General features: G+C 39.3%; 2 protein-coding genes across 9 annotated transcripts; one reads left to right on the top strand and one right to left on the bottom strand.

Annotated features, from left to right (window-relative positions):
- The first annotated feature begins 6,323 nt into the window (after positions 1–6,323).
- Positions 6,324–16,153, top strand: LOC111246872 (uncharacterized). 8 transcript variants are annotated; one of them, XM_086984296.1, is made up of 5 exons: positions 6,324–6,467; positions 6,811–6,881; positions 13,140–13,269; positions 14,847–15,017; positions 15,513–16,153. In XM_086984296.1, exons 4-5 carry the CDS (start codon positions 14,981–14,983, stop codon positions 15,923–15,925), a joined length of 450 nt encoding a protein of 149 aa, XP_086840422.1. In that variant the 5' UTR covers positions 6,324–6,467; positions 6,811–6,881; positions 13,140–13,269; positions 14,847–14,980; the 3' UTR covers positions 15,926–16,153. The 8 variants fall into 8 exon arrangements, with proteins under 8 accessions (XP_086840422.1, XP_086840425.1, XP_086840423.1 ...); XM_086984299.1 differs by lacking the exon at positions 13,140–13,269 and adding an exon at positions 7,294–7,529; XM_086984297.1 differs by lacking the exon at positions 13,140–13,269.
- A 1,506-nt stretch (positions 16,154–17,659) lies between these two features.
- Positions 17,660–20,837, bottom strand: LOC111246871 (uncharacterized). Its single transcript, XM_022797205.2, has 2 exons — positions 20,693–20,837; positions 17,660–19,258 (listed from the first exon to the last, which is right to left on the bottom strand). Exons 1-2 carry the CDS (start codon positions 20,835–20,837, stop codon positions 18,324–18,326), a joined length of 1,080 nt encoding a protein of 359 aa, XP_022652940.2. The 3' UTR covers positions 17,660–18,323.
- Positions 20,838–21,071: the final 234 nt, after the last annotated feature.

The following is a 21,071-nucleotide window of genomic DNA, read 5'->3' as shown; positions in this document are numbered from 1 at the left end:
TTTCAGTCTGATTCGGTATTAAGTAACTATACTCTTTTTGCACCAATTAAAAATTAAGCTACAGTCGAACTCTAACCTGTAACCACTTAAACGGCGTTTGTTCAAGTTAGAATATATTGCCGCAGCAAATTGTCTACTTCAAACGAATCATATTTGTCTGTAGAAAGTATTTTGGGAAACAAATAAACTTCGTTGCTTTGGGTGCATAATTTTTCATACGCCCCTTTTAGGACTTTTTGAAACGTATAGCACTTTCGTTAGCAAATGTATAAATGGAAGGTAATAATACTGTAAATTATTTCTAGCTGTTGCGTCAGTCGACATATGGCTATAGTGCATATGTATGGCATTTTTCATGACCGAATCAAAAAAAAAGATACTTTTTGCGCGCTAGTTAGTTACATAGTCACTAGATAGCCCTACGTTTGAAAAACCTACGTTTTATACAAGGATTCTATGAAGTATATGATCGTTTGCATGCTTAATATGACTAGATATTTTAAGGGCGGAGTTGATTATACATTCCGTTTCGCTACCTCGCCCTCGATGCATCAGTGACATTCATCGCTATCTGATACTCAACAGACTTTTCTAGCTAAAAGCTTCATTCAAAATAGCGATCGAAGTTTCCACGTGTCCAAATTGAAGATGTCTTTCGCGTGCTGTTTTTTAAAATGAATAAAAAACAGATACTATTGTGCATCGTTCTTTGTACTGGATTATGTCAAACAGGTTTAGAATAGAATTGAATTAGTCTCGACAATTCTAGTACGATTTCGTTGTATTCAACATCGATGCCAACAAGGTACATTTTTAGATAATCTGCACCAAGTATCCACTGTGAGCGTGGACGGCGACCCGTTTCAAATTCCTTATCGAAGCGTTGTGGGCTTTCAGCCCTTTATACAGAAGCACTTTACGATATCTAGTCTACGCGGCTATTCATTAACGGTTAATGATCCCAATTGTTAACTCCTCTTGGCTGCTTGGCGATAGGTTAGGTATATTCGGTCATCATGTACATCGGCTGTTCAGTGCCTTCATTAAAGCCAAAGCGAGAACACTCCCAGTACTCTAACGGGCCGAAGAACGATACTAAGGAAGAGTTCTATGGCGAATAACTTAAAAAAACAAAGGGACGCTCTTAAGCAGTTCAATGGTAATAAAATGGACATGCGTCAATGAAAATCTCGAATGAGCAGTTAGTTTTTATAAATATAGCCAAGTACCCATGGCTTAGCAGTGATTCAATTAATGTATATATATGTAGAATGGTAATATATGCACGCAAGCGAAATTTGGCGATACTGAGCTGGAATACAGACCTCTGTTTCGTGGATCTTAAAATCGCCGAACTCCTCATAGCGAAAATAGTCGATTTCCGTAGGATTCAAAAATATGGCAATGTCGTCTGCTGAATATATACAACGATTCATGCGGAACCGGCTCGCAGAATTGACTTTGACGGAAGTTTGAGAATCTGACTGAGCATCAGACGTGGATCAGTATCGAACATGTCAATCTTGTTTTCGAGTCTATCAAAGTCGAGACTCGGGTTAGAAAGGAACTAGATCTAGATATAGAGATGCAGGCAAAAAAGCAATCCACAGAAACGTATTGATTATGTCACGTCGTAACTAGCGATTCAACCGATATAACGTCACCATACAGGTCTGAGAGGTTTGCGATTGATTTTGACAGAGCGATGATTAGCGAAAACGCTCCTGAGATATTGGACTAAAACGGAAAATGAGATCCAACATTCAGTCGGAGCAAGTTGACAGTTGAACAGAACTCACACCATAGTGTCCAGTTACTAGAAAATCAACAAACCTGTTCAGATACCAGAAATAATGAGAAAACGCGAAATCCTAGACGAGTTCGTTATTATAATGCTACATAATGAACAAGCAAGCACTGTTCTGCCGAGACTGAATAAAATCAGGTTACTAGCAAAAATTTAGTCCAGCTAGTTTCTTTACGAAGTATTTTTTTTAGCGAAAATCCCCGAATTTAATTTTTGCGCTTGGACACAACACAGTCAGCATGCGATGAGACGCCGCATCGTCGCTGCATGAGACCTGCGTCGCAGAGGCTGATACCCGTAATAGGGACGAAACGTCATCTTTGTTTCTAGGTTACGTATGTCCAATCGAAATTTTCTGATGAGGTCCGTACTTCGCAGTACTGAACAGTGTTGTTAGAGGATGCATATGTTTCAGCGAACTTTTGGTGTCGCACGTGACGCCCAAAAGTTCAATGAGCCACTACAAAGTCCACTATATTAAAAAGCAGATACTGGGCAATTTCTTATGTCAGGGTAAACTTTGAAAAGACGAACTGGCTTCGCTGGCGGCGGTATCACCCATGAAAAAGGACATTTCATTCGACACAGTTGGGCGGTAGTCCACTAAAAGAATTAGTCTATCGTGGACGCACTTTACCAAATAATCTCTGGCCTAGACGGTCTTGAGGTACAAGTCCGCAATCTGATTGCCTATATCTGGCTAAGAACATATGAGGTCTAAAGACTACAGGCTTAACTTGGACTCGGGGTCTAATTAGGAGACAGCCACCATCAGAACGAATGTAACATGATGAGTTCATCTTTTTATTGTTTTGTATATTTTTATAAATACTGAATTTATAAAGATGAAGTGTATTCATTCATATGGATGAGCGTATGGGGCAATTCAGCTAACAACCGATTTGAAAAGAACTTAGTGCTAAAACCCATTGCTCATTGCTATGACGACTCGTAATTCTTTATTGCTTGTGTTAAAACTTCAATTACAAACCATTGGTCGTGGTGCAGAGCTAGCACATTTCCATAAATACCATGTTGAATCCCTTTAATACGTTATGCCCCTTTAAGGCTCACTTGATGGCTTGTCTTTATTTGATCTCAAGTCCACACCTGGATAGTTTTTCTCGAATTTCTAAGCTTCCTTCAAGCCATTATACCGTTTAGATAAGCAAGGTCGACACTTCAATACAGGGTATTATAGCCAGTCGGTTTCGTTATAGGAATGTGCAAAGTGCCATCCTTAACGTCTCGTGTCTTTTTTTGACTGGTCAAACGGGTTTTGTCAAATCGATCCTAAGAGTTAGCCAGGGGTGGCAAGCGGAGCCTGACTGTGAATTTTTCACGGATTCATCGATGGTTGTTCCAAGGAAGAGCCTGAGACCACATCGGCCTACGGTATGATTTTCGTGATAACAAGCCGACGCAAAGGCAGCACATTTATAACAGCAGATGGATAAAGACCCCTGCACTGCGCACTTTCTACATTTCGTTCGGTTAGTTTCCGTTATTAAAGAGAAGCTTGTGCTTGGTTCATTCTATTGAAGGCGGCCGTTTTTAGTTCTTGATACGAGGGAATAGTATGGAAATATTTAAAGTGACACATTTTATCAGTAATAACAACAATAAAACGATATCCGTACAAAAATTCAAATTGGCGGGCTCGTCGTATTCTACCTGAGTAGATAAAGCTTCGTAATTCTATGGCGTATTCATTTCTATGCATTTGCAAATACGTCATAAGAATTGTCATAGAATAAAACTAAACATCACTTTAACTGTCAGCGGCAATATAATAGAAGGTGTCAGTTATATAATGGGAGTACGTATATGATACGTAAATATTACAGGTAATCTCAATAACTGAATCATACTTCTTGTCGCTTACCTTATTGAAGGTCCTACAAATTTAAAGCAAGCATTCTATTTTTCGGGCATAAGTTTCCCCATTGAGAGTAGCGCGATTATCGGTCAATAGTAAACAAAGTGTTATAAAATCACGAAATTTAAGAAAAATCTAGCACTGTCGGGTGGTACACGCAATATATGGCTTGTTTATGCCCAATGGTCTAGTTGCCGAAATGTATTTTCTAAAAAAAAAACAAGCGATATTTTCAGGATATAGTTGTTAATTTTTATGACGCACGTGATGCGCGAATAGAGTTGGCTTCTGACAGACATTTACTTCTATCTATGGAGAGGTAATTGCTTTGGTCATTTCAAAGGAATCGTCAGTACATCGCTGGTTCATAAAGACACACGTATATTATGTGAAGCGTTCCCCTGCAAGGAAAATCTAGATTTATTCTGAATCAGTTAAGCTTTCTGGAAACCTTCCAATAAAAGCGGTTCATGCTTAAAATTATTTTTATTTTAGAAATCTAATAGGATGTTTTTAATTATCCAACTCGCGTACCATTTATTTTGCGTTGTTCACATTACTAATATGCTTTTACTTCATCCGCACTCAGTGACGCATTTGTTTCTGCCCGAATAGGCCCTTCCTGGGTTTTATAATCAGAAATTTAACCATCCATATTCTACGAGAAAACGCTTACTTAACACCGGTTCTCCTTTGGCACGTTCCGCTAGACTTGAATGAGTTCTTTTTATTTGACCGAAGGTAGCGAGTAAAAGCCCTGTAGGCTGCGACAATCATTGATAGCTATAGTAGCTTGCTAGCTGGCGACCTATATAAACGTTATTATCAGTTATGGTGAAGACAAATTTCTAATTTCGTGTTAGCCCCCACGACAAAAGGGATGAATCGTGCCAATGGGTTGAAATTAAGCGGACCCCCAATCCGTACTGCAGATTCACTGAAACCTAGCTCACCTAACAGTCATTTCAACAACGAGATAACAGAGGAAGAAGCATTACGATCATATATCGATGCTACTCTTCCAAGCTATTATTATTATCTTGCTAACACAGCCTAACGAAAACGATACGATAATGGCAGTGATATTATTATGATTCTACCGTAATATAACAGCCATCAGGTGCGTTTATGTCACTGACTTCTTCCCGATCGCTCTCGGCTCAATAGAATAACTACGATTTTTGCAGTTGTCTACTGATTATGTTCAGGGGAAGATGTTTGAAGAAGGCAGAATCTCGTTAGAAATGCATAAAGCTATTACAAATAGAAGGTACATTTTCCAACCTAACGAATAATGGAGGAAAATCAGAAAGTAGCAAAACAAAGGTTACAATGAAAAGAACGTTTTTTTTTTCTTTTAATTAGCGAATTGCGCAGTTGGCTAGCTGGAATAATTTCGGATTGTTTGTCTAATTTTGTCTTTTTTCCTGTATGCTAGTATGACACCTATAATGCAACGACGCGGTAACAATTTCGAACAAAAAAAAGGGTAGAAACTGACTTGAATAATGGGAGCCCCAACTGGATCTTATGTCTCTGCTGGTATCATAATCCGATTTGCCCATGATTCTTTTCGCTTCTCAGAAATATCGATGAGCAGAAATCGCTATCGATCGTCATCTTCCTCTCGAGTCTTTCAAATATATATATATATATAATTTTGATTTGGATGTCTTCTCAGCTAGTTGAGCGTCTGGCGTTAGCATTGTGACTACTTACTTTGATCACCACTATGATTGGCCATAACTAATTTTTCTTAGCAAGCAACTAATTAGTTTACTAGCGAAAAATAACACCATAACCTAATTACGGGTCCGCGGAGAGCAAGTCAACCATTTGGATGCATATATTCGTAGATGGGTTAACGGTGGGCCTGTATACGCTTTTAGGAAATAAATAATTGATAGATCGGCAAATTTTTTTTCCGCTTAGAAAATACTGCTGCTGTTTAGCGAATAGTATCACTGTTGAATGTATCAATTTTATTTCGATACGTAATATTTTTGGTGATTTTCAACATGGCTGCTTGCTGCAAAATATTATGTCGCACGATACGCTTCGGATTATACAATTAATTTCTACATGTTCTCTATTTACAAGTAGAAACTCTAAGTTTCGAAGCAGTACAACTTTGCAAAGTCAGTCTGCAATGGCAAGGTCGATGTAATTTGTCGCGTTGTCAGGCAGTCCAACTTGGAACCGGCCCAACTACCAAGGGTGCCAGGCCACGCCATTGAACCTAACCACCGATGCGCATATATAAAGGAAGTCAATAGACTGTTACAACTGCAAAAGGCACTCCTGGAAAAAAACTTGAAGAATTTCCACGGTGTAACCTATTTATGGCAGGCCATATTTTTTTTTTTAACTAAAAATGTATAGATTGTTCATAAAAATGGAAACGTGTTGTCATCAATTCCGTATTTCGCGATCACAACTCGCAAATAATTATTATTTTTTCCTTTTCTTATTTACCTTTAGGGGCGACTATCGACTATGTGTGCCTATATGTGAAGGGTTTAAACGCATGCTCGAGATCCCAAAGGCCGAGCATGGTTTCATGATTAGAAAGGAAACAATAAAGTCATCCACCTCTCACTGTTTTCAAAACAGCCTCGTCTAGCACGCAGTTGCGTTGTCAAAAAGCTTTGCGTGCAGTTGGAGATGTGTGCTCCTGTTATTAGGCTCAAAAGCGCCTGTTTCTAGCCTCAAAAGCTAATTAACAGATGTAGAAGCGTTCTTTTCTTAGACATGCATATGGACAGAAGTCAGCTTTAAAAAGTAAGCTATTTTAAACTTGAAAAATCGAATCTCGTAAGTGCGCAGAGTTCTACAAATAATGCTTTGTCAGTTTTATTATCTAACGGTTTAACGTCAGACAGGACGCACCGAATGACACATTGAAGAAAAACATAGATAGACCTAGTAAGATCCGTTTAAAGTAATGTTTGATAGCTTAAGTACCAAATGTAGAAAAAATACGGACCAAAACATATAGTGGTTTCAGTGGTTACGTTGAAAAATCTCCGAGCTACTTAATTCAGTGAGAGTGTAGAGCTTCATCATTATTCTTGAAACCAACAGCTGTGCGCCGTAACTGGAAATAATGGCCATTGCTTTACAGACCGCCGTTATCCTCGGATCGTCACATATCACCAGTCTGCAGCTAGTCAGCCACGAGTGTCTGATATATTGGTAACGTAGGAGTGGATGTTATGGCATCGAAGACGTTGTATTTACAATTTGAAATTGTCTCTGGTTCACTGAAGCTAAATAGTTGTAATAAAAACTAATCAGACTAAAAAAAATAGATCAAATCAGACAAAATAGAAATTGATCAATAACCTTTTTTATCCAGTTTCTATCAATGAGGTATCCGAGAAATTCCTATATTGAAACATAATCAGTAGCAGACTATTTAATGTTAACATCGCTACGGAATTAGCGATGGGATAATGATTATATAATTCTGGAATCGAAACAATACGATCCCGTTTATCAGATATAAAAATTCTAAATAATAGCATAAATGGTTGAATAACTGAGTGACTCTGAACAAAAACGACCTATGTAAACATACTGAATTGGCATCAATTACATTCTACAGGCGGTTATTTTTGGCGCTGTTATTGTTGACACTCATTGATACGACCTGGGGTAACCAACTGTTCGGAAAACCCAAAAGGAACTCTAACATCGTGCTATTTCTCCTCGTCTATTAAAAATTTTGCGACTTACATAAGACCTTTTTGAAGAGTGCAGTATGAACTAACGCAGATTTTAATTTTCAACGTTCTCGAAACAGACTTCCTGAATCTAATGAAGACAGTGAACTTTCAGGCTGTAAGTACATAGGCATAGTACTTATACTGTATTTGGGGAGGATTTTTTTCCAATTCGGTTTTCTGCAGTTCTGAAGCCTTCAGTCTTTGCATGTTCGTCGTTCCTTAACAAGGTCTACTGAGACGTCAACGATTATTTTTCAAAAACAAAAAAAAAAAAAATTATTTCTTATTGCAAAGTTTTCCGAAGAAAATTCTGGTGAATTGTAGTCAACTGTGGCACGATCCCAAACAAAGGCACACTCGATGCGTGTTCATACTGGTTCGGAGCCGACTGACTCAAGGCGGGTGTCGCTGAGTGAAAGTTCTGGTACGAGCTTAACATGAATTATAAATGGCTGACTGTTTATAGTTATTAGTTAATCCAAAAAATACTTGAGTTCCATATCCGTTTAAAGAACATAACAAGTAAACATTTAATAAAACCAAATACGTGACATAAAACAATGTGAAGTGTCTCTGTCATGCAAATCTACCAGAATTCTAAATTGAGATAGATAGTTTATTCAGATTTAAAAGAACCTAGCAACTTTTCTGATCCACAATTAAACGCTCAAGAGCTTGGTCTAGCTATAACGTGTGCAGTTTCAAAACGCGCGCAATCGTAGTGGCACAATTCTTTCTTCGATACAACTTAAAGCTAAAACGACTGACTCACCAGCAAGTGAAATTCGAAAACGATACGGTTTTCGGAAGTAAACGTAAAGTATTTTCAGGAAAATCAGCAGCTTTCTTCGTAGTCTGTGAGCTTTTGTTAAGAGGATGCAATGCTAGTTAGCGGGTCACAGAGCAACAGAGATGAACTACTTCAGAAGATCAACTAATTAAATGATCTTTCAGAGTAAGTAATACACGACATGAAATGAAGTGAATCGCCTAAGCCTAGCATTATCTAAAAATAATCTGACCAAACGGAGTTGGCATAAACAAACAGCTTATCTAATCAGGTAAATTTTAAAATAGAATATTTTAAAAATAACCTATCGACGTGCAGATAAACGCAATACTGACACAATCATTGGGCACAGCAGTGAATTCCAGCTTCGAACTCCTGAAGGCATTTTTTTTGGGATCAGAGCAAGTGCAACTATAAATAATCAAATAGGAATGATGTAATATTGCAAATACCTACACGTGGCTAAAGCTTCTACGTTTCGACGTAGTATTTAGACGTAAGCAACAACACTGTTCAGAAGATATTTTATGGCTGACGGGTAACGAAAGATGACGAAAACAAATGGTTTTTTGTCTGTGGACTTTTTGTCGTGTGTACAAGCTAGTAGAAAAAATCCAGCTTAGCTGCCTGTCTTAGTCAAATGTATTTTTTAAGTGGACAAAAAACTTAATTTGCATTGCGTATGGGATCGACTTTATGTCCAAATGGCTCTGACCGATCCTTATTTAGATTTCACATATCAATGAACATTAAATCTATCTAAACAGAAAGACTACCATTTCAGCTTCTTTCTTGGCCCAATGAATCCCACTAACTACTGAGTTTATAGTGATCTCATCAGCAATATGGATAGTAGTCATCGAATATGATTGTGCTGTTTGACCTGTTGCTGGCCTATTATTTAGCTATACCACACCTATTAATATAAGACAACAGCAGGCAGGAAAAAAACACTGTCCTATCGATAAATGTAACCCCAACAAACACCCGAAATATGTATTATTCTTACTAAGCTGAGTTATCTTTGTGTGTTCCATTGTAATCGTTTTTCGTTTAATTTACCTTTTTTTTCTTTTTTTTTTTTTAACTTTCTCACTACTTTACTTGCACTAGAATTACTCTTAGCAAGAGGTTATTTGCATCATGTATTCTATATACCGCCTTTTTTGCTTCCGGGACTTTTTTTTTTCATTATGGGACACTACAGCACATTTTCTACATATTGTCTGTATGATAATTGTTTATTATTTTGAAATTTGAGTGCCTTATTTTGTTCTTACTGTGTTTCATCTTGAATTTGTGTGAAGAAAGTATGATTCGCGCCAGATGCTTGTCATTTTCTAAACTCAGAACTCTCCTTCTTTTTATCTAAATTGCGTACCACGGAGCTTTTATGAGTGATTCCAGTGAATCCTTTCCTTCCTCCGGATCCAAAGAACTATGTATATTTTTTTGCAATTCACCACAAAGCGTCATTTGTTAAGAGAAGATTAAGTTCGAAGATTTCGCTCTCACTTAGTTCATTTTGCTAATTTTCTATGCTCGTCTATGCATTTCCCCTATGTGTTTTGGGTTCCTCTATATACAGGTACTCAATGTGCTAGTAAACTGATTACGGCTAATACAACATAAACAGTTTCATATTTTTTTTTTTTATTTATCATTATATTATATGATCATAGGTATAACCGGTTTTGAAAAGCTCTAAACTGGCATTGCACTCAAACTGCGGACCACTTAGCAAGTCAAGCATGTTTTTTGCCTTGGGAACCAAAACTTTCTTGACAACCTTCGAATAAACCCAGCATTCATGGTCAGTATCAGTTTCTGCACTTGATCTTGGGCATCATGGTTCTGGAAACTAAGTTTTTCCGGTAACTACTATGAAAGTCGTGAGATTCCCGGCACTTACCCCGCAGTCACGGAACTTCCAGTTTTGTTTCAATCTTTCCCTGCCCCGAAGATACATTTTTTTGAAAACGACCTTTGCAAAAATGTCTGATATTGATGCCCAGATTCAAACATCCGACTTCTGCAAAAGTAACTCTTCACTGGTATGGCCTGAGCCGTTGCCTGGGACGGCTACAGTAAAATGAAACAGTTCATCATTATGGCCGAAAGTCAAGCTAAGACAGCCAAAAGGTCACATTTGCCATGTCAGCTTGTAACGTTCAAAATTGTCACACTTTTTTCGGAGCACATAATTTGACTTTGTCTAAAGGCCCTGAAAGAGTTCGAGCAGAGCATTAAAAATTTCGGATGCGGTTAGTGTATCCCTACTTGCTATATCTAAGTCTGGAGACGATAAAACCATATTCCTCCAATAACAATCTCGAATTATCAGCCAGGTAACAAAGTGTGTTTACTAAAAACTAAAATTATTAAAGATATAATGATGCACGGTGAAAACATTGGTAATTCTTTATAGGCCAATGTTTTATTGGCACGATCACTGTAACCATAATGAAAGTCTCGTTTCATCGTCTCGTTCGTTGCTATGTCGAATCCCCATTAACAATTTTTAAGATTTGATTTCGCCAGCAGCCTTTAGTACATACATAGGGTGCGTATACCAAGTTCCACTCTTCAGTTTGGCAGATTTCTTCAAGCTTGCGTTTCCCACAATTTTACATTTACGTAACATATATATATATATATATATATATATATATATATATATATATATATATATATATATTGTAAACTTCGTTTTTGGCTACTTGAGCGTGGGACGCCGGGAGTCACCCTGTGTAACCTTGTTACCTAACCAGGCAAGTAATCTAAGGTGCATTACGTGTGAAGTTCGGGTGTTTAATTTCCTGTATCGTAAAACCGAATCACTCATGTAAAATGTCGGCGCTGCAAAGGTCATTTAGTTATTTCTGCTATAAAAAGAGTCAAGGTATTGTTCATCCTTAACATATATACACATTTTGGTGGAATTTTTGTTCCGATAGGTGTAAGAAGCTTCTCATGCGTTGCTCAAGCTTTCGCCAACAGCTGACAACTAACGGCAGATAAGGTGATGCCTCATTATGCCGATCTTTTCTGGCTTTCACTACATAAGAGCTTTGGGTGTACAGATCTAGAGGGAGAATATGTACTAGCCGAATTTTTGTGCTTACAGATACTACTAGAAATTGGTGTTATACGATACCGCAGTCTTCTAAAGAAGTCTTTAGATAATTTGGATAGAATATTTGTTATCTCACAAAGTTGACGAACTTTCCATTTTTGACCTTTTTGTCTGTGGAAAAACCTCACTTCGTAAACTCGATATATATTATATCATATAAATGTCCATTGTCCACCAATTAGTTCTACACCGGCGTAATGGATTAGGTCGTCTCAAGTACATAGTGTCTTATTTATTTTCGACCAACTAAACTACCAAAAATGAAATTTTTAATATTATATTTTGTAGACAATACTGCAACGAAAACAAAAGCATGCAGGCTGTAAATAGGTAATTCATTTGAATCGTAGCAGACCGTTGGTCATTAGTATAGACGTTCGTTTATTGCCTAACAACAAAGTTTTAACTGCTTTAATTTCGATGCTAAATCCTAGAAAAAAAAAACAGAGATACCTACGAAACAATAAAAAAAAACCTACTTCTAGCAAGCTTTAAACTTTGTACTTGGCTGTGTAGTTCATTTTGTTACAAGAACCTCTTGGTATATTCACTGTGTAAATATACTCATGGGAGATCTATAACTTTTATAAAACATAGTTCATTCAAATATTAGTAGCAGTAGAAAGAGAAGACGACGCTACTCCATAGCAAATAAAAAAAGCTCGATGCTATTACCCAACCGGCGACGGGGGGTGTCATCGGCGGACAAATAAACTATCTCCCGTATCAACTATTACCGCTAGACTATCGAAAAACTGTTATTTAAAAACTATTCTTTTCTTGGCGTTTTTGTTGTTATTGGGTCTTGCCAATGCACACAACGAAATGTGCGTCGAGCGCTGACCGCATCTCAGGTCATAATGTGTAGCAATTCAACCATGACCGGAGCGTGCCGAGGGTGTGTGTATGCATCGGATTATAGAATCGGTCGCGAAATCTCACAGAAGCCGCTGATCAGAACAACGACAGCTGTTTTTTGCTCATGTTGCTTGTATTAGCTCGTTTCAACGTAACTGGGGCAAAAAAACGATACAGAATCATGTCGATACTGTTATGCTCGTATTGGCCACTGTTTTGCCCACTTAGCGGCCAATGGAAGCAGCGGCGCAGCTGAATTCCTAAGTGCCCATTTTGACCGCGGTCTAGCTTCTTCTGTTCCCCAACATTCTTCGATATATGCCAAAGCAGCAACTCGTATCATGGACAATTGAATCAAATAATATCTTACACGCACATTAACACACGCTCACGTCAACAGCGACGCAGAATCCGTGTCAGTGTTTGGCGATTTGATAATGATGTGATGTCAATAATACGCCACGATGACGGTGATAATCATGGTGACGAGGATAGTGATGAGCAAATAGTCTAATTCGTACAGCCTTAGAACGAGGTTTTAATATTTTTACTTCGCGGCTATTGGTGACCACGCAGGCAATGGCCTGAAGACAACATGAAGATCCTACTTATGATGAGTCACTTATGTGCCAAAGTAGAAAGTGTTAGGGTAACGTAAAACAAATAAATGATCACTATGCTTTGGACCAAATCAATGAACTAACCGCCTCGTGAAGAAGTGTAAAATAGGAAAACGCTTGTGAATGACACGTCTCAGCGTTGTTGTACTATAATGCTATATTTAAACAGCGCCATAGAAGAAAGAACCCGGTGAGTGTAAAATGTGCCTAATTGTACGGTTACATTGCCGGAATTGGCATTTTTATTAGAACATAAAGGAAGCATTGGCTTGACTTCAAATAACTTTAACACTACAGATAGATTATTCCTGCTTTTTGTAGTCACGAATGATGACGGCCATACTGGTAGTCCACGAACGTATTGACGTAAGGCTTGTTCTTACGGCGGCCGTGGAAGGGCTGCCAGTCGAACACGGGGAACCATACTTGTAACGAGCTCCCAAAAATGAAGGTGGGTCTACTATGAGGTGATTGTTCTCGTGGTGGTGCAGTTATGAGTCTCTGTCTATTGAAATTAAAAAAGACGTGGTAGTTTAGACCGGTCGTTGACATGTGGCCTTGATTTCATGAATGCAGAAACCAGTCGTGTAAAGGAAAGGTTAATTAAGACGCTGCCAGACATAACACTCGAGATATTTTCTTATCTAGTAAGAAATGGAGAGAGAGTGAGAGAGAAAGGGGGGGGGACATTTAGAGTAAGTACCTTAGGCCTCTATGTTTCAAGTTTCCTACGTCCTATATCGCCGTGAGGCGTTCCATTAGACCTTTGATTTATTTTGGCAATCCCTCTTCATTGAGAAATACTTAGAATGCCTTTGAGATCCGCAATAATCTCTCGTTGTCGCCCAGGTCGCCGCCAAACCAATGAGATCTCGAGACCGATTTGAGGTCCTTTATTTAGTACGCCATGACAAATATGGGACTTTGTTGTTGTGCGACTCATAGGAAATTTGTCAAAGGTTCTGCGAGCTCAGAAATCACATACGATTCCGCTGAGAGTGCTTCTGTAACCTTGTGAATATTCAGAGATTTTAGCTTGGTACGAGCAGTCGGCATGGCATTGCATGTCAGTTTACTATAATGGAAAATGAGCTAAACTCTATGGATATGAATTGGAGCCCAATAACATTTTTATTTATATTAAAGAAGCTACGTGGTACAAGAAAGCCATGCATTTATTATAAAGGAGTAATTTTTAGATAGTAGACGTTGCATACGGCGCCTTAAAATTTGGCCTAAAAAAGGCCGCTACCTTAATTAAACTGACCGCTGAACCGCTGACCAATAACCAGATGACAAAAATACATATTTTGTATACGATTATTGCTTTATTTTAAACACAGATAAATTGTTGAACTGGTTATCAAACAGGCTATAGTGATTTCACAAAGGAACGTAGAATAGTCCGTTAATATGACCTTAGATCAGTTGATTCTATTCTGGTAGTTCAAAAGACGTATTTTTAGTGAAACAATAGGCTTCGATGTACCACTTTACTGAACGTTTTAACTGAGTGGTGATGCTTTTCATGGTTAAACAGTGGAACCCGTCATCAGAGAATATTGTGACGATATACCTGTAAGCACATACAGTTGGAAAAGTCCAACTAAGTAAACAAAATGACCCGTGTAACTTCTGCGAAGCACAGGCGCCCAAAAGTCTGTGGTAACTTCACCGGAGTCAAGGCACACATGAGATCGTAGATCGCGTAATACCTACATAGGGCAGAAACTGAAATGCTTGTTATAGGATAAATATGTCGGCCTATTTTCTATTTGCCCCCTCCTATGTGTAATGGATCGAATGATGGAAAGATTATAAACGTTGCCAAATCTATGCTTACGTTCGTATATGTGGATAGTTGCAAGGTGGGTGAAGCCAGGTCGATATAACCGTATGCTGAGGAAGGACCCTTCGTCGTATATTGTTTCCTAATAAATGTATCTTTCCTATACCGTCTCTATACTTCTGCGGCGTCGTGGGGTGACAGTCTGGTCAAAGTGTCTTCTTCTTTCGTGTCTTCTATAGGTGTTTCCCTTTCCGCAATATGCCCCAGCGTGCGCCTTCTGCTCGCCACTCGGCCGGCAAATAAAAGGCCGTCGGATTCCTACTGGCGGTACTACTTCATCGTTGAAAACCGCAAAGATACAAGCTGATAAAATATGACGTCCTCTGCCACGCTGACCTCGATCTTAGCCGGTGCGTGACAAGTGCGTTAATATTTGGTTGGGAACAAAATCAAAAAGTGTCCATAGCGACGTAAAGTGTAGTGCCCGACTGTAGTTTCTGATGCTGATAGAGGTTGTGCTCTCATTTGTTGTGTATCGGTGCTATCACAGCGGTTAGAACTTCGAAAAACGATAAGAACTAGCCAACACGTCGTATGGTCTTTTATAACAGATTAGGTTGTTTAATCACCATTAGCGTTTGGCCTAGACGAAAGTTGTAAAAAAAGTGATTATTCCCTTAGTTATTCACACAATCAACTGTTGTAAAATACCTAGATAAATGTCTCATACGATACGGATTGGTTGCTACTATTTGCGTGTGGCAGCTGGGTTCGGGCTTATTGTTGGCATGCCAGTGGATACCTTCGTCATTGCAAGCGTGCCAATTGTGTCTGATGATGACCGGTAACAAAAGTTGTGCTTTCTCACTAATATGTTTGTTGCTCGTTTATGCGTTGGTTTACAGTAGCCACGATAATTGCAAGCGTCTGGTCGCAACGCGCTTACCAACTACCAGATGGAGCTGAACTACTTGTTGGTGAAGTGCGGACGAATTTTCACTGTCCTAATAAATACGGCTATTATGCTGACGTTGACAATAATTGTCGCGTATTCCATGTGTGCAATCCTGTCACGCTGGCCGATGGAAAACAGCAGATCCAGCACTACTCGTTTCTCTGCGGAAACCAGACTATGTTCAATCAGCTCTCGCTGACATGTACCTACGAAGAAGACTCTGTGCCATGTCAGAACGCTCCCGACTTCTTCTACGTAAACGAAAATATCGGCCTCGAGGATGCGCATTTTCTAAGCGACAACGACATCAAGAAGGTCGCTCCGTTGTTGCGTGGATTTGGCGCACGGAACGCTAGAGCCTAGGTGAATCGTAAAGAGACACGCTATAATAGTTGAACTGAGATAATCCAGTCACATACTTACTACATGCTGTAACGCTCGAAACAAATAGCCAAACCGTCCTTGTACATACGTGAAGTAATCGAGATCATATGGAGTGCCTATAACAGTAATTATTAAATATATAGTATTACTATTATAAATGCTATCGTTATACGGTCGTTGAAATAAAAACGGAGCTTACAATTTGTAGCATTGCGTATTGTTCATTTGTATTAGTTCGACAAACGTTGAGCAATAGATTTTTACGTGCTCGATTCAAATTCTATCGGCTGAGATGAAACCGCGAACAGATAAATATTGCAGGCTTATTTTTAGACATGGTCGGTCATATTGGAATTGACCGAGAATAGTCGCCTATATATTTGTGTGTTAGATATGATTCTGGGGGGTCGGGCGAGTATTCGTGTGGGCGAGTACGGACACTCGCCCGCCACGTATATAACAATGCTCTCTTTAGCATTTGTAGCAAAAAAAAAAAATATAAATACTAATTTTTGCATCGGCGCGAGGAAATGGAATAAGAGTTTTTAAGATTTCGACCCAATGTTTAATACTTGCAGTCCCTATACGACCACTCCGTTAAGCAAATAGCGAATACTAATGTATAAATAAGTATATATCCAGCTCGATGTCGCAAAGGACGGGGTTCTATACTAAGTGCTAAATAACAAAGAATTTCGTGCCCAGTTTTTGCGTGGACTGTATAGGGACGGCGTAAATGAAATATGCTGTCAATTCTGTCTTTGACAAAGTATATACCGCACAAAGATCACGTGCGCATTGAAAGATTTCCTTCGAGCGATACATACGGAGCTTAACGTACGGATTTTTGGGTAGGTGACTCAACGGTGGAACGGATCGAAACCCGGATTGCTTTATTGTTCGCAAATCCGATAACCAATAACACGATCTATATAAGATATTCCAAGTATTTTACCCTACAGGACAATGAGGTGCCATAACAATGTTAAGCTGCCTGAACCCCTTACCGTACGCTGAATATTTACATTGACAAGATTAGGTATTTGACAAAGTGGTGATCGTAGTCGAACGTTGAAAAAAACTAAGCGGATAAAAAAAGGGTAGAATAGAGGGTTTCCTTGACTTGAGCGGCCACGTGATGGTGCAGTGTCTTCGTGCTTCCGCCGTGAAGCTAACCGGACGTAGCACTCCAATTACTTTGATAGAAGGCGAAAAAAAAAACAAACACTTAAAAAATAAGATCATAATATTAATATACTGTTCGGGTTGGCTTAACTAGTTGACGCTCATGGGACTCCGGTTGGAAGGCTAAAACAGGCGAGTTAATCTTCGGAGCAACTACAATTGATGTCTATAATTTGATATTTACAATGCTCTATGGGCCCGCGTTTACTTAATCTATTGCGAGTATTTACACTAGATTTGACTTATACGAACACTTGACCATAGTATTGGTCAGCCCAAATCCGACAAGGTCAGCAAATATGTTAAATTTGGTTAGTAGTAACAAAACGTGTCCACGCTCAGTTTCACACCCAGACGACCGCACGTGTCTTAATAGATTAAAAGTTAACACTTCAGCAAAACGGCCATGGGCACCTTCGCGAGAGACAGATACCACTCTCTTAATCGATCTTAATGCCATTCTATACAAATAGAAAATTATTTAATATCTGAAGAGTTTTTACATTGGTCGTCTGTGTATTGCTTAGAATCAGCTTGATCAAAGTTAGACGAGAAAAATTATCTTAGAAAACAGGTAGCCTCTGTCAAACCGCCTAGCAATTGCTTACGTAGCAATTCACTTTGAGTGGAATATAAAATTGTAAAAGGATGTACCTTACGCGTCGAATTTTACATTCAGATGCTTAATAAATTCATGTATTGTGTTGCGTTCCAGACTTGCCTCTGCCCGAAACTCTTTGATAGTGCAAAGTATAGTTCGTAGAAAAGCAAAAGGCAAAATCACACAAAAACGGTTTTGATAACTCTAATTTTCGTCTTCTTTTCGTATAACTTGATTCACTAGTGACTACGTACCCTTACATTTAGCCCTAGTGCGGTTTTTACTGCAGCTACGCTATTGGATCCCACAACAGACATTGAGAACACAGTTATGCGGAAATTACGAAATTTTGTTTCACAGGACATTCTAGTAGAATTCAATGGTTCATAGACATGTTTGCAATTTTGTCTTCACCCGATAATAAATTTCGCTTTTCTATTAATATGGACACCGGAGTCCTGTTGGGCTGGCGGGAAAACCCCGCTTAAGCCGTTATTGTATAACTTTTCAGGATGTTTTTGCCTAAACTATGTAAATATTAGTATGCAATTTTAAACGTCTGCATGAACAGTGTCCCCCTAATATGCCCCATCATCGTAATGGCACGCAAGGAAATGCCATAGTGAGCTGAAGTTCATCTCTAGCAACTTTTGCATAGTCTTCGAAGTAGTATCTGCCAGGTCGAATGAACTCCATGGCATGGGCCATCTGGTAAAGTACAACGTCACGAAGTCTTTGACAATCAGTAATGAGCATTTCATTAAGCACTATTCGCACCCTTCTCTCAGCTCCTTCCGTAGAGAACTCCAAGATCGAATACGCTCCTCCTGTTTGTGACCGCCACACGAATTCAAATAATCGTCTCGGTGGGCTACCAAATACGTAGAAAGAGTAAAATCTGAAGAGATCTTCAATAAGCTGGTCTCTGTTCCTTTCGAAGCTTGACAATATGTACCATCGAGCGGATACATGGCGATTTTGGATTGGCTTTCTTGACAGACTATGAAGAAAGCTGCAAACGCTTTCTTGATCCGTGATCTCGATAGGCCAGTGGACGGTTATTGGCTGTGGAGGCCGACTATCATCCAGCCTTACTGGCGGCCCAGCCCTAACGGGCACTTCATAAACCAGGCCCTGACTTTCGGCAGCAAGTCGTATAGAGTCGTGGATCTGTTGAAGCTGGGTGTTCTCATCAAATGGGATTCGCGCGTGAGGTGATCCGTGTCGTTCCAGCAGCGACTGGATATCTTCCGGCGTTAGTCGTAGACGCAGAATATTATTTAAATCAACATAACATTGGCCGACTTGGGTTATGCGATCGGGACCCGGTAAGAGCTCCGACATTACACCCGGAGATGCGTAGAAAGAACCGATCGTGGGAATCGATCCTGCACATCCTGGTGGAGCGTTTACTCGTAGTGGCAGTACAGGCTGCTGCGCCCCTAGCAGCCCTTCAAGAACGGCTCCCGTCTGTGCTCCCCTTCCAGTGGTTCCATATATTCCCTGCTGGGGGACATGGCCTTTCTCTGCAGGCATAATGGGTAAATTCTTTCTCAATCAAATTATCTACTTGTTTTGAACGCATATCCGCGCTTCGTCATTATGTGACAAAAGATAGAGAAGTCTAGATGCTTGTTCCGTGCTACATGGCCTATAGATCAAAAGCAAAGAAGTTATAAGGGGCCGCGTGGTGTGGATGGCAATGCGTGTATCTTTCAGTACGCTATCATGGCAACTATAATTAACAAGCATGCTGCCACAGCGGTTCAAATCTCAGCGTTCGCACAAACGATTATCTTATAATCATAACTTCGATAACTATGGAAATATGGAAGAAGTTAAGGGAAGTAACAAATAGTTTTAAAAGTGCTTGTATAATTACTGTGCCGTTTAATAGATTAGTTGGACAAACGCTACATAATTGCAAAAAGACCCTACTTGATTAGGTTCCTAGTAGTCGAGTCCTTGATGCTATACCGAAAAGAATTCAATCTCCGATTTTGCATACATCTAAAGGAAAGCTGGAGACATCAAAGAAAAAGCTTTTTACAAACAAGTCGTTGAAACGGAACTAGACCGATGTTGAAATATATTTCAGGGCATCGTTTCAAAACGAGAGAGGAAGAACTCAAAGGAGTTCAATGTTGGTATACAATGATTGACGATACGTGAATCCATCATTGTACATCGAAAGAGATGGGGTGAGTCGACTAAGAACGAGCGGACTCCTTACATACTAGCCAACAAAATGTTCATTATTCAAATAGATTTTGCCGACTTGTTTTCGAAGTGCTTGTTATCAGCAGCTACAACGGCGCATGTTGTACAATTCTTTTAACAACCTCACGAATATGACTGGTCGGCAAATGGAAACTCCTCTACCTCACTCGATAAATCTATTCTCCATAGATTCGTTAAATAAAACATCTACAAATAGATGTATATTTGCAGATGGCTTAACTATATAAGCCACAAAAGCTCCAAAATGGAAATTGCCAAATCAGTTTCTACGGTGAAGAAAGTTGGAAGTGTCACTAAAGACAATCTGTCGAATTATTATTTTCAGTTTCATTCGGAATCTATTAAGTCAGAGTCTATTTGTTAAGCGAACAAATTGACTGTGTTGGTCTTTGATTTGATCGGAGTAGATGTTTCGAGTTTACGTCTGCTAATGGCGTCAACGATCGGTTCAAACGGTTGCATTCTAGATGTGCTCATGCCTAACTTCGAACCTAGACCACTTCGCCTGCACCTGAACTGATTAGGCAAATGTATTACCACTATTTCGGTCAAAGTCGTTTCATTTCACAGAGATCGTAGAAGTTAGAAACAACAGATTTCTGGGTTATATGGTCCAGTACCTTTTCTAGATGATTCTGACAGGAGTATCGTTCTGATTGATCAAACGAGGATATGCGTTTACAGAAGCAACTTTTTCCTCCTCCACCAGTTTAGGTTACCTGAGGTGATGTTGTGATTTAGGTTCGAACCGGGGGACAGACAGGCAGACTTCCTTTCGTGCTGAGAGCCAGCCAGCCAGCCAGCCAGCCGTCTGTCTGATGGAATTATGCCCAACGGCAATACTGGATGTAAAGCTCGAAACATAAAAACATAAAGGTAAAAATTTAAGTGGTAGCAAATCGAGGCAATTTAATATCTATAATTAATCAGGCTATATTTTTTAGCTGAAGAATGGAAGACCGAATAACTTTTCATTAGCGTCGAAGATCTGCCCCTTCTATTGTTGCCCACCACACTGTAGCGAATTCTAAGGCTCAATTACCTTACGTATACGCCTCTGAAGTTTTGTATGTAGAAAGCAGTCGGATGAAGCCCGAA

The sequence above is a fragment of the Varroa destructor genome, unplaced genomic scaffold, assembly GCF_002443255.2.
Source record: "Varroa destructor unplaced genomic scaffold, Vdes_3.0 BEIS01000003.1, whole genome shotgun sequence".
Taxonomy (NCBI): Eukaryota; Metazoa; Arthropoda; class Arachnida; order Mesostigmata; family Varroidae; genus Varroa; species Varroa destructor.
The sequence above is the reverse complement of the archived record's forward strand: the minus strand, read 5'-3'. Positions and strand labels throughout refer to the sequence as shown.

Coding starts and splice junctions, on each gene's coding strand:
- LOC111246872 (XM_086984297.1), top strand. CDS start 14,981: ATGACGTCCTCTGCCACGCTGACCTCGATCTTAGCCG. Junction 15,018..15,512: donor GCTGACCTCGATCTTAGCCG/GTGCGTGACAAG, acceptor GTTGGTTTACAG/TAGCCACGATAATTGCAAGC.
- LOC111246871 (XM_022797205.2), bottom strand. CDS start 20,837: ATGTTTCGAGCTTTACATCCAGTATTGCCGTTGGGCATAATTCCATCA. Junction 19,259..20,692: donor AAATCACAACATCACCTCAG/GTAACCTAAACT, acceptor TTATGCCTGCAG/AGAAAGGCCATGTCCCCCAG.